Genomic DNA, 13,225 nt, shown 5'->3' on the forward strand with positions numbered 1-13,225 from the left:
AAAATGGGCATTCTACGTACTGCATGAGATGGTTTGGAGGGTTAGGGTAATGATGTTTGGGAAGATGCATTGAAAGCTACATGTAAGGCACAAGACAAACACTGTGTCCTATGATTCCTTGCCTCTCCAGAGCACTACCCCTGCTGGGCCATTGTGACCCCTTCTGTCCAAAGAGCAAGAAGTAGCTAACTGCAGTTCCTTCCGACGCTGCTTGGTGAGAGTCTGTCACCCTCCCTTGGTGACTCCTCTGGTGCCCTCTGTACGTCCTGAACCTGCCAGCCCCAAAGTCTGGGAGGTTTTGCAGCTCATGTGTCCATCCACCAGTTGATGATGGAAGGACCCGGAGAGGCTTCCCGGAAGCCTTTCTCAACAAGTATCTCACAAACTGTGGACGCTGTCCCTGCCTCTGGTCAGTCCTCACAAGTTGGACAGAGTCACCCTCAGCCCTCCGTCTTCACCACACCTGTCCCCTGCCCTGGCTTTGGGATTTCTTAGCATCATTATTTTGTCCCCAGCTTGCTAACTGCAACTTCTACTGCTAAGCCACGTGTCCCAGACCACGTCCTTCTGCGTCTGTCACCTAGCGCTGCTTCCCAGAGCTGGACTAGATTGGGGATGGGGGTAAGAAACCACCAAGAGGAACGTCTCAATTTCAGCACAGCCGAGTCCAACAAAATCTCTTCCACGCAGTGGAGCTAGGGATCCGAGGGATCAGGAGTTCGGGGTTCCCCTGCTTCTGCTGTCAGCTAGCTGGGGAGCATCAGCTGCAACGCCCCCCCTCTGGGTTTCGATCTGTAAGGCAGGCTTTGGAGACAGTGACTGCTGCTATAATTCTGAGGTAGGGCACGGGGCGGGGAAGAGAAGCCACAGGTAAACCCCCGCTGGCTGGTCCTACACAGGCGGTCCTGGGATCCTCCTCTCTTCACGGCTTTAACAAGGTCTCCCCCCATCTATGCCTTCATTCTCTCCTCCGCCAGGACAGATGCCAGGTGACCACCTGTTCACAGGGCCATGTGAAGCAAGAGAGACCTGGGGACAAGCCTGTGAATGTGGCTGTGCCTTTGGCTTTTGGCCTGAGCCTTCCTGCGAGACCCTGAGTCTGGGACACTCAGCTCCCAGATCTCTGCAATTTCAGTCTCCCTCTTCCTGTCCACAAGTCCGCATAATGGAGCACCTTACTTCACTTTGCCCTGCCCCAAAGCCCTCTGGGGGCTGAATCAAGAATTGTTTCAATAATTTACTGGGAAGGTGACATTCAAGCACACACGTTTTATTTTTCATGTAATGCACCCATTAACCCTTAACAGTTTAATAGCCTAGAAATCTTCCTAGTAGGACTTCCCAGTCCCCCTGGGAGGGGCGCTGGGCCCTCAGGCTCTCCGTGGGGGTTGGGCTGGGGGGGGTGGGGTCAAGCGCGCGCCCTTGCTGATGCTTGCAGGACTTTCAAGGGCTCTTCCCAGGGCTGTGCTGCAGCTCCCAATGTGATCACAGGGTATTTCTTTGGCATTTAACCCATTGCTGGGATGACATTCCACAAAAAACACAGGCACTCTGCGTCTAGCCACGTATGACAAAGGGCAGGCCATGAGAGCCACCTAGAGGGCCCTCACTCAGGTGCACATGCAGATTCCCTGGGGCTGCGGGTGAGATGTGCCCGCTTTGTCCTGCTGGGGCAGCTTTAGGGAGAGTCACCGGGAGGAGTTTCTCCTCCAGGGTTACGGCCACTATCCATCACACCTGGACTCTTTGGTTGAATCCAGTGGCCCCCCTTCTCTCTTTTCCCCAGCCCCTCATCGTTGCTCCCCGATCCTGAACACCAAGGTCACTTGACCTGGGGTTGTTCCCTTCTGTGAAAGGACAGGCCCTGTCCACCCAAGGAGAGACTTGCAGAATGCTTAGCCTTCCTACAGTCCCTGGGAAATGAGCCAGGGCAGGGAGGGTGGAGCCTCACTCTTGGTGGGAGACACAGTGGTCAAGTGTATGTAGGTCAGTGGTAGGTTAGAAATCATCCACAACCAGAAACTGACCCTATACTGTATTTACTGCCCCAAATACTGCCTCTTGGCCCTCTGGAGGCCTCCCTGGGTTCCTGGAGTCAGCTCCATTCTTTGCCTCTGCCAGCCACGCAGACGCTGAGCGTTCAACCAGGGCAGTGGGACAGGGGGGTCCTCGGTACACCGCACCCTCCTCCACTTCTCTCCCTTCCTCCACTGTCTCCTGGGGGTTGTTACTCTTCTTGGAGCAGGGGTTCTCGATCCCCTCTCTGCACCCTGTCATCCTCCTCCTTCTCCAAGCAGCCCACGGTGGCCGCCAACCCAGCACCCACACCACCCCCGACCACAGCGGCCCCTGTGGCCCCCACCGCGGCTCCAGCTGCCACCATCCCAGCCTCCGCAGCCAGCGCAGCCGCGGCCATGCCCGCACCCACCACACCTCCGGCCAGGCCCATGAGCCCGGCCCCCACGGCACCCCCAACGGCAGCCAGGTGGCCACAGAAGCGCATGGTGTAGGCGTCCATGAAGGCCTTGGCCTCAGCCTGCAGCTCGGCCTCCAGGGCCGCCAAGGCCTGCTCTCTCCCCTGGCACAGCAAGGCGGCTCCGTGGTGAGCCAGGATGGCATCTTTCTGGGCGGAGAGGAGGCTCCTCATGGTGTCAGGCAGGACCCGGAGCGCAGAGAATATGCGCTTGGTGGCTGTGTCCTGTGCCAGGAGGAGAAAGAAGGCTCCCTGACCCGGAGACCCGGGGGTCCTCCCCAGGTGTGAGCCCTGCTGGCCGGACACGGGCCCCACGCAGGCCCGAGACGGCCCCCACGCAGGCCCGACACGGCCCCCACACAGGCCCGACACGGCCCCCATGCAGGCCCAGGGCTCACCTGCTGCCGTACATACTCCTCAAACTCCTTCTTGGCAGCCTCCGCCGTCCGCAGGTCGTGCAGCTGGGCGGCCATCTGTGCACGGGAAACCCAGGATGCCTTCCTCCTTCCTCCCCGGGTCCCAGGGCACACCAACTCGCCTCCCTCCCGGCCCCCTGGATCCTGCCGGGGAGCGCTGTACCTCATCAGGAGACGCAAACCCGGGCCCTGTCCTCCCCATCCAGCCTGAGAGGTTCTGCAGAGACATCATTGGAGGGGTCAGGGAGGGCATGGGGACAACGGGCTCTCCTGGGTCTCTGGGGAGTTTTCACACCTTGATTTCCTGAGCTAACTGCTGCCCTGTGAGCAGGCGTCTGTCTCCCCTGGCCAGGGGGCGCCCCTCACTGCAGTATCCCCGGCAGCGGCTCTTGGCATGCTGGGGGGCAGCACTCAGCACATCTGCGACGTAGGCTCGGAGGTGGTGGGAATCGTCATCTGTGTCTGAGGAAGAGATTCTTCATGCTGAGGAGATCGGGGGCTGAGCAGGACTGGGTGTCGAGAGGGTAAAGGGTGTCAGAGGCTGGGAGACACTGGCAGGTTGCCCAGAGGAGGGCAATCTGGGGAGGCCTTTGCTGCTGGGACACTCACTGCCTGGGCTTCCGTGGTCTTTGCTGGCCCACCGCCTCCTTGGAGCAGGCAGGAGGTAACAGCGGGCTCGCCTCCTTTGGAGCAGCTCCCGAACCCTGGGGTATTTGCTGGATTTCTGAGAGGTGGAAGGGGAAAGCTCTGAGCTAGGGGTCCAGCCCCGTTCCTAGCTTGCCTACAGGACCTCTCAACTCTGCGCTGTCTACCCGCCCCTCCATCCCTTCCCTCTGTACGCTCACCTGGATGACATCACCCGCATGCCCCTGCCCTGCCTTGTTGAAATGCGATGAATCTCGAACTAAGAGATCCAGGTGCTGGAAGAGAATAGGTCCTGACACCAGCAGCTAGGGGTATCTGGGTCTGGGTCACGAGTCCAGAAATGGGTGTCTCACCTGGATTGGCACCATCCCATAATGCCTGCCCATCACCTCAGCCACATGGAGAAGCATCTAGAGACAGGACACAGAGTGTCACAGCTGGGCCACTCCAAGGTCTGTGCCTCCCCTCCCCACCAGGCCCATTGTACGACCGACCCCTGCTCCCAGCTCCCAGCTCCAGGCCTCTCCCACCTCCCCCCAGCCAGGTGTCTGGTGCTTCACCCTCTGCCCTCAAACGCACCAACCCAGCTGCAGGTCATGAAATCTTAGGTCAAAGTGGAAGGTGTCTGATTCTGGTTGGTCCAGTCCCCTGACCTTATGGTCAGGGCAGGGACGCGGCAGCACCCCAACACCAGATGTCTCCTCACCTCCAGATATTCCAGGTCTGTATCCTTCAGTTCCTGGGAGGTGTTGAAGATCTGGAACCAAGGAGAACAAGATGGAAGAGGGTCTGCAAAGGCAAAGAAATACTGGGAAGACCCTGGTGAGAAAGGAGATCGCAGGCCGACTGTGAGGCTTGGGACCTGGGAGAGACCAGCCCGGGGGCCTCTACAGCCTCTACATCAGGCTGTGAGGGACGGAAGGAAAGCTGGGGGGTGATCCTGCAGACCTTCAGCTGCCCCCACAGACTTTTGGCCCACCTTTATTTTTTTATTTTTTATAGATATTTCAGTTTTATTTAAAATTCATATTATTCATTTCTATCCACAATTTTCAAATTGGATTGTTGTCCACATGTATCAGGAATTAGGGAAAACTTGAATTCAATTAACACATTTTTATCTGAGTATATTTTTATATATAATTTACACTGGTGTCATGTCTGGTTCTTTTTCCTGTCTTTGCAGCATTACCCTGTTATAAAGATAAAGTTAACAATTTTATTGAACTCCCTGTAACTATTTTTTTTTCTTTCCAACTTAGGAAAGGACTTCACGGTGTTGCTATTGTTTTAATTATACAGACCTGGCTTCCTTTCACCCCCATTTCTATTTCTCTTTGATAATAGTTGTTTTATATAAAATCCAGAGAGAATATTGACAAAAAACATATAAGCAATTACCATATGTAACTTTCAAGGTAGGATGTCTCCAGGGCTCAAATAAGTATTGGGCAGAACATTGAAGTAGGAAATCTAACGACATAAAATATCAGGAAACCAGGAGGAAAAGAGACAGAACGAAGTTACATTTCAGCAGGAGACTAACGCTGAGAAATGGCCTTGAATCACAGGAAGTGGGAAATCCTAGGCTTAGGTAAATTGAAAGAAAGGCTTCTCATATTAAGTTACTCGGGTTGGGAGTTCAACTGGGAGAAACCCAGAGTTGGTTACTGAATCTTCAAAAAGGCCTATTCAAAACAACAAAATGGAAACATTCATTGGCTTTTTCAGGTGCTAGAGCAGTTAGACTGATTCAGTGCAGTGTCAACCAAGTTCTGAATTATAGATTATTTAAATATTTATATTATATTTTTAAGTATAGAAGGTAAAATGTGTACTATGTGAGAGCATGAAGGACTAGTTTTATATATGCTACCGTTTTTATATGGTGCCTCCAAAGCATGAAAATACTCATATTATTTTGGTCGGCCCACCTTTAGAATAAACCATGCTCCCACCTTCACCGACTGGGGGTATCCTTCTCTCTCAGGGGCACCCCCAGAACCTGCAGGAATGCTGGACACAAATGTGTGCGAGATAGGGTGACCATTCCCTGTGCTCTGAGGGACAGACCCAGCTGAGATGCCCCAGGTTTTCAGAAAGCTGAGCTGGAGTGGGGCAGGTAAGTGGAGTCGTCAGATCACAGCACCCTCACCTGGTAGGAGCTCAGCATCGTGGTGAGAGCACAGAGCTTGGTCCTTGTTTCCCTGCTCAGTTCAGGGCTCATGGCGTCCCCCGTGTCCACCAGAAACACAGCCACCTGTGCAGTGGCGGGGGACAAACCAAGGGGTCAAGACTGCCTCAGGTACCTCTGCCCACCCTGTCTTCTTGTCTTCACCCCAAAGTTTTCCTTCTCCATTCTCCTCCTCTCCACCCATCTCTGCTCTCTGTCTCTCTTCCCTTCCCCCTGCCTGACCCAGTTCTGACTTCCTCTGTCCTTTCTCTCCCTCACCTTCTTCCCGTCTTTCCCCAGCAGGAAGGGTTGGCTCCACATCCATATGCCCCTGGTGAGGCTATTGGCACCCCATCTGAACCCCTGCAGGGAGCCCCCTCCTCTTGGCCAGCCACTCTCGCAGGACTCCTGCAGGGCAGAGAAGGAGGGCATCGGTTGGTTCACCCAGCCCCTATTCCCCTCCCAAAGCCAGGCTGGGACCCCTAACCTGTCCCTAGCCCCTTGCCCCAGCCTGCCCTCACCAGGCCCGGCAGCCCCTGGAGAAAGTGGTTGAGGAGGCAGTCCTTCCCTGAGTGCTGCTCCCCCAGGACAGCAAGGAGGCAGACAGGGGTGTCCCTGGCCAGGGGGTGCTTCAGGCAGCGGTTGATGGCCCCCATCCTCAGGATGAGGCCTCCGGAGGCATTGATTCGCACCAGCAGTAGTGGCTCCGCCCTCACGGCACAGGTCTCCTGGCCAGAGGAAAGAGAGGTCCCTGAACTCAGGCTGTGGGAGTCGGGCCCCAAGTCTGGGGTGTGTCCAACCCCAAACTCAGTTTCTTACCCTGACATCCTAGAATAGGGCCAAAGCTACACACCCCTCTTGGACTGGACCCGGGTCTCTCCATGCCCCCTGCCCTGCAATGAGGCCTGGTCCCCCGACCTGCAGCACAGGTGGTGGTGGCCTCTGTGGCAGCAGCTTCATCTTCTCCCCCAGACTCCGGAGGCCCTTCTTCTGCTTGCATATCTTCCGGCACTCTGGGCAGCAGGGCGGCTGGCAGCCAGGGACACGGTGCGTGCTGAAACACCGAGTGCAGAAGTCGTGGCCGCAGTCCAGCGAGACCGGCTCGTGCAGTTTCTCCAGACAGATGGAGCAGGTAGGAAGCTCCCGGGGTGCTGCGGGCCTGGATCCCAGGCCCAGCTCCAACTTGGGGAATGGCATGTGGGACCTGGGGGGCAGAATGGGCCATTTGAGAGCCGCATGTAGGGTGCAGGGAGCACAGGCCAGGGACTGAGGGTGCAGGCTGAACCCAAAGAGGCCACGCTCTGCCTGTTCCTCACTGACTTGCATCCCAGAACCCGGAGAGGGATCCTGGGAGAGAGAAAGCATGGAACGGATGGAATCTTCCCTCTGCTATGCCGCCAACTACAACCATGGACAAGTACCAGCCCCCGTCCGGCCCCTCGTTCCCTAATCGTCCAAGAGGAAAGGTGAGCAGTTCCTGCCAGATGGGCTATTGGAGCGATCTGGTGAGATGATGCTCGTGAAAATCCTCCCCCACTTACTGCTGCCAGGGCTCCCTCAAGGACTTACTGACTCAGCCTGACCACCTAAGGAGTGATCCCTTCTACAACCTCCTACAGCAGCTTAAACACACCCCGAGATGGGACCTTGAGGAGAGGTTGGGAGCCCACCAGTTGTGGGGCAGATGGCTCTGGTTCTTAGCAGATTCTTTCTACTCTCCCACTCTGAGCTAGAATCAGCCTCCCTGCAGCAGCCCCAGTTTTCCCTGTCTCCATCCCCCACCCCCAGAGCCTGGCAGATCCAGCCTCACATGCCCTCCCCTGGGAAAGCCTCAGGCCCCCTGTGCCTGGACCAGCCTACCGATGAGGCCCACTGCACCAGTCCTGCCAGCAGGCCCTGACACTCACCAACTGTTGCTGCTGTTTCCCATGAAGCTCCGTTTTCTCTCCTTGGAGAAAAATTTTTTGGGGAAAAAAAAACAAAATAAAACACACGCAAAAAAAAAAAAAAATGTTATTTTGAAAAGAATCCAGACTTCTGTCTTCATCCTGGGTTTCAGCGGCTCCCCACCCCCATTCGGCATACGCACCCCCATCGCCCATGCCCAGGTGGCACCTCCCACCCCCATCCTCCTCAGGTCTCAGGACTGAAGACTCGCCTGTTTGCCAAGCCAGTGACAAAAGGAAATGACTGACAAGGCGGACCTCGGCATGGGAGCGTGGGGTGGGGAGAGGGTCCGGACGCCCTTCAGCCAGCGGTAAGGATGGAAGGGCTGGTGAGCTGTAGCAGGTGGAGGGTGTGGGGGGATGGTCTCCCCAGAGGAGCCGACTGTCAGAGCTGAAAAATAGATGTGACAGTCAGGAAAGAGGAGGCTGCCTCTGGACTCACCCCAGGGGGAGGAGACAGGACTGCAGGAACCAGGGCTCTGGAGGAGGGAGGGAAGGGCCGGGCTCAGAATCCCTGGCAGAGGCTGGGATGCAGGCAAGCTGAAGTGGTGAGTCGCCATGGAGACAGAAGGGAAAGATAAGGACATGGAGGGGGAGGGTGAAGGGAGAGAGAGAAGCCACATGGCTGCGCTGGCAGAGAGGGAACCTTGGGCAAGTGCTGCCCCCACCGGCCCAGCGGGGTCCTTCCAGGGCTCAGGGCAGGGTGTGCAAAAGGGAGAGATGTAGGAAACCAGAGAGAGGCCCCCCCCTCCTTCATTAAAGGAACACTTTACAGAGCACCTACTATGTGTGGGGCCCCGTGGGGCCACCGTATTGCACGTGGCCCTGCACACTCCCTCCTGCCCAGGGCTATCTCATTGGTGCCCAGTCGCAGCTGCAGGTTTGCTCAGCATCCTTCACTTCTATTGGCTGTGTGGCCCCTGGTGTCTTCCTCTTCCAAAGGCTTTCACCTTGCTTCAAGTATGTGACAGTCACCTCTGGACCTTCTAACTGCCTCTTGACTGGGCTCATCCCCTCCCCTTCCCAGTGCACCTCCAGCAAAAACCCCCCTGAGCACAGCTGAACCCCATGCTGCTCAAATGCCTGCCATGGCTCCCTAACCACCAGCTCAAAATCCAAACTACCTGGCTGCATCCGCTGTCCTGAAATGTCCTCTCCAGCCTTCCCTCTCTTCCACCCTTCTCTGCCTCTGCACCTACACTCCATGTCCCCTCTATCTGCAGGGGGCACCTCCCACCCCTCCTGAGAGACCGTTGCAGGCCCAGCTCAGGTGCCATCCCTTCCCGACTGGACACGGCTCTAGCACCTGACTTGTGATAAGTTCAGTGAGGCCCAGGCTTTGGAGGCGGCTGATCCAGGCTGATTCCCAGACGACCTGTCCAGTCAGGGGCCCTGGGTGCTTCCCCTCACTTCTCTGAGCTTTGAGGGGTCACAGTTGTATACAGAAAGCCATTTACTCAGGCAAAAATTATTCTCAACCTCTAGGAGCAAGAACTCAGAGGGGGAGATGGGATTAGTACCTTGGAAAAGTTTAGTGGAAATCACCCCCAGAGGGTGGGATGCACCTGCTTCTGGGACTGGATCTTGTTCACCTAGGTCTTCACACCAGAGGCTGAAGGGCCTCTGTTTGTGGGGCTGAATTGAAGCCAGAGAAGTGCGATGCTTCAAGCAACCCCTCCCCTTCTTGATAGCAAAGCTGCCCTAGGGGAGGAGCTGGGCAGAGCCATGCCCACGGTTCCCCTTCCCTGTAGAGTGGTCTTCTCAGTCATGTGCTGAGAGAGAGCCTGGGCACTGGATTGACATGGTAGTTCTACACCTGCCCTCCCAACACAAGACCCCGGTAAGTTGCCATCCTCTCCAAGCCCCTGTTTTCTCATCACCAGGCAAAGAGGTGGGAAAGCAGATGGGTGCCCGGTCTTCCCTGAGCTACTGCACTGGTCACATACCCGAGAAGCCAGCCCGGGTTACTCACCGGGCATCCAGTCCTTGGGGTGCAGCTGGGAACAGGAGACACAAAGATGCTATGCTCCCCAAGGTTTCCTCTGGGGGCTCATGGACCAATCAGGAGATGAAAATGCTTTGCTATGCTACAGTGAGAACGCAGACTTCGAGGTATCAGGGCTGTACCCATGAGCCCAGAGGCAGGAAAGGCTGCTCCAGGCAGAGCGAACAGGATGTTGGGAAGGGAGAGGCCAAAGAACCGAGCCAACCGGGGCGTGCAGGACCGCGTGATCTGGTCACATCAGCAGGTGTACCAGGAGGGCTCCCACAGGGCATACCTGTGTTGTAGAAGCATCATGCTTAGGGATGGCTGTGTCATTTGTGGGCTTGGTGCAAAATGAAACTGCGGAGGCCACAGCAGGGGCATTTTGATTGAAAGCCAATCTCCCCTTCCCATAGCCCCCCCCAACTCACTGCTGACAGGGGAGCCCAAGGGCAGTGACCTTCATGCTGGGGTGCTCAGCACCTGGATTGGGGACTGGGCAAGAGGTCCCCACTGAATTTCAGCCCAGTGAGGTGTCCCACCCCAAGATAGCTGGGTCTAACCCACCAGTCACCAATTCTGCTTGAGCCCACATCTAGGCCTCTAGATGGAAGAGGTGCCAAGGGGCGGGGAGGGGGCAGCCAAGAACGCATTTTAGGAGGTAATGGGAGATGGACATGGGGGACAGGAGGCGGGGGCGGCGCAAAGCTTCCAGGCCCCAGAGCATGCTCCATTTCCCCTTCAGGCTTCACTTACAAAACACAAACTCAAAGCTCAAATGATGAATCATTTCCAGATGACGGCTGCAGAATACTGCCGCCCAAGCACAGGCCCTTCTGAGGGCTGGTGCTGGTGACTGCACTGGTGACACACCCCAGAAGCTAGCCTTGGTCACCCTGGCTGTTGTGTGGACGGCAAGTTAGAAGGACAGAGCTGGAGGTGGGCAGGAGGCCAGGCTCCACGGGCGGAGCCCCCAACCCAGGCCCCGGCACTTGAGAGACACAGTGGGAGGTCAGGGGTAGAAACCACCATGCCTCCCCAGGCTGAGAGCTTGTGCCCCTGGAGACAGGACCAGACCCTCTTCCTTTGCTCTCAGAGGACCTTGCTGGTACCTGGGGGTCTGAGGGGAACCCTTTGTCCCGGGAGGCTGGCTGTGGGGGTCAGGCATGGCGAACTCCATTCTATCCGCTAAGCTCCACAGTCCTCTGCACGTTTCTACAGTCTCTGAGGATGATTGAAACCTGACGGGAAAAGGAAGTTCCCCAAACTACAAAAAGAAAACTTCAAAATCAGAAATACTTGCTTAGTTCAGTGTCTGCTACCCTTTACATTATATATAATGTATCATCCGGTGAACTCAGCTGGCCTTACATTCTGTGAAGTTAGATTCAAATCACGAGTGCTGCTGAGTCAACAGATGTTTGCTGAACACCTACTAAATGCCGAGCACTGAGCTAGGTTCTGGAATGTCAGGGTCACCAAAACAGAAAATAGCCGTTACATGTTCATACACAATAATTATAATGGTTTTTATCAAATTCAACATTGTAAAGATTATACAAATCTTCCGTTAAAAATTCATGGCAAAAATTTTCAAATCCACGTGAGCTATGGGCAACCCTTGTTTTGCAAGTCAAAGGGTCCCTGCTGAGTTCCTGAGCCTGGCCCATAAGCCCCGCCCAGGGGGGGACAAGTGCCAGCGCCTGCACAGGAAAGGAAAGGAAGAAATTCCACTCTGCTCAGTTCCTCGTTTTCTAACTAGGGCGAGGACTCCATGCAGGAGAGTCCCTGAACTACCCCAGGACTCCGACGGCCAGGAAAGGCCACCCCGAGCCAGGCCCGGCCCTGCGTGGTAGGCAGCGACAGGGGCCTTCAGTGAAAGCAGAACCCCGGGGAGGGGCCTGGGCAGGAGTGTGGTCCTGGCCTCAGAAGCTTGAGCTGTGAGGAGGGAGTGAATTTCAGTCCCTGGAGACAGACTCATTCATTATGTCATCATTTACCCAACAAACATTGGGCGCCTCCCTCTCTGTGAGACCAGGCTCCTGGTGGCCCATCCCAGGCTACTGACCGCCTGACCTCTGGCTTCAGCTTCTGGGCTGACAGGATGTGAGGGGGTGGAGTCACTTTGGGGAGAAACAGCTTCAGAAGCTGGACCAGACTGGGACCCTGTTTGGGGAGGCTTCTGGGTCCCCGGATATAGGCAGGAGCTGCTTCACACACACAGGCACACACACTCACTCACTCACTCACCTGGTCACCCCCTTTCATGCCCTGCCAGGTAAATTCACAGACATACTCAGTGAAAATACTCCCTGTGTCCACATCGTATACACACACCTTCACTATTCTCTCTTGTCTATATAGACCCCAACACTCATGCACATGTGTATAGGTTCACACACACCTGCACTTAGACTCACACTACACATCCACACACACTCATGTGCTCACTCATTAACACGCACACATACACGTGTACCAAGGCCCTCGCACTCGTGCACTTACATGAGCTCACACTTGACTCCCATATGCACACACACACATCACACACCACACACTCTTACCCACAGGCACCATTCCAGGCACCCCATGTACACGAGCTCACCCTCAACAACACAACCTATGAGGGAGGTACTATTAGGTTGGTGCACAAATAACTATGGTATGCTACAAATATATCTGGCTGTAGTTCTGCTTTTCTTTGCATAAGCATTTCCAGTTGTCTTGGCTGTGCTGGTCACAGGCATAGAGTCTTTTCTCTGAGTATCTGAACTGTCGTTAGTGATTAGAATTCCAAGGTAAACACGCCAAGAAATTATTACAAGGGCCTGATTATCCTGTAAGGATAGACTTCAGTTGTTAATTATTTGTCGCATTTGTGCTTAGCAGCCACAAAAGCGTCTTCCCTTCCTTCCATGGGAAGTTGCTATGATGTTTTCAGTCGAGGCTCCAATCACCAGGGCTGGATTAGGTATTCACTGTGCTGGGAGCACTGTTACAGTGCCAAGAATATGGGAATATAAAAAAAGAGAGGAGTGTAGTTTTTTTTTTAATTGCTATTAAACAACCCCCTTATGTAAACAAGAAAAAAAAAGTAATTGTGGTTTTTGCAATTATTTTTAACCTTTTAAACTGCAATTACGTTTGCACCAACCTAATATATTCCAGATGAGGAAACTGAGGAGAGAGAGGTTAAATCGGTTGTCTAAAGTCACACACCTATTAATGTCAGAGCTGGAATCCACACCCACGCAGTGAGGCTCCTGCAACCAGGCCTTTATTCTGTGGTGTTCTTGGGTGGCAGCATCATGTCAGTTATGAAAATAAGTCTGGGAAAGAGTTTGTGGTCTTGCTGCGTCTCAGTATGCAGCCGCTTACCTCAGAGTGGAGGGGAGAAAAATCCTCCCAGCTCATCTATGTAGAGTATTGGAATCAGGCAAGTGAGTTTTGGATGGTTCTGACCCCAATTGCTGTGTGACCTCATTGATCTTCTCTGGATCTCTGTTTCCTGATGTCTAAGTGGAGGGGAGTTCAGTGAGACCAGAGTTCCCTTCTGTTGGAGTGTCCTGTTCTCTCCCACCTCCCGGC

The 13,225-nt window shown here is 54.8% G+C and overlaps 1 protein-coding gene across 5 annotated transcripts; it reads right to left on the reverse strand.

Moving 5' to 3' along the window:
- Nucleotides 1-1,254: 1,254 nt before the first annotated feature.
- RNF112 (ring finger protein 112) lies at nt 1,255-8,266 on the reverse strand. 5 transcript variants are annotated; one of them, XM_074319736.1, is made up of 14 exons: nt 8,096-8,266; nt 7,615-7,655; nt 6,626-6,911; nt 6,229-6,435; nt 5,987-6,115; nt 5,690-5,794; nt 4,241-4,291; nt 3,888-3,944; nt 3,735-3,809; nt 3,499-3,613; nt 3,185-3,351; nt 3,053-3,106; nt 2,872-2,946; nt 1,255-2,698 (listed from the first exon to the last, which is right to left on the reverse strand). In XM_074319736.1, the coding sequence occupies exons 2-14, from the start codon at nt 7,635-7,637 to the stop codon at nt 2,228-2,230; spliced, it is 1,815 nt and encodes a 604-aa protein (XP_074175837.1). In that variant the 5' UTR covers nt 7,638-7,655; nt 8,096-8,266; the 3' UTR covers nt 1,255-2,227. The 5 variants fall into 5 exon arrangements, with proteins under 5 accessions (XP_074175837.1, XP_019609343.2, XP_019609341.2 ...); XM_019753784.2 differs by lacking the exon at nt 8,096-8,266 and adding an exon at nt 7,912-8,089; XM_019753782.2 differs by lacking the exon at nt 8,096-8,266 and adding an exon at nt 7,866-8,089 and having other exon boundaries at nt 6,229-6,432.
- Between the last annotated feature and the right edge of the window lie 4,959 nt (nt 8,267-13,225).

This window comes from Rhinolophus sinicus, linkage group LG15 (genome assembly GCF_036562045.2).
Source record: "Rhinolophus sinicus isolate RSC01 linkage group LG15, ASM3656204v1, whole genome shotgun sequence".
NCBI lineage: Eukaryota > Metazoa > Chordata > Mammalia > Chiroptera > Rhinolophidae > Rhinolophus > Rhinolophus sinicus.

Excerpts from the sequence above, each read along its gene's own strand:
- RNF112 (XM_019753781.2), bottom strand. The coding sequence starts at position 7,919 with ATGCCGAGGTCCGCCTTGTCAGTCATTTCCTTTTGTCACTGGCTTGGC. Across the intron at positions 4,292-5,689 it reads CGATGCTGAGCTCCTACCAG|ATCTTCAACACCTCCCAGGA; the intron begins GTGAGGGTGCTG and ends CCTTGGTTCCAG. Across the intron at positions 3,352-3,498 it reads AGACCACGGAAGCCCAGGCA|ACACAGATGACGATTCCCAC; the intron begins GTGAGTGTCCCA and ends TCTCTTCCTCAG.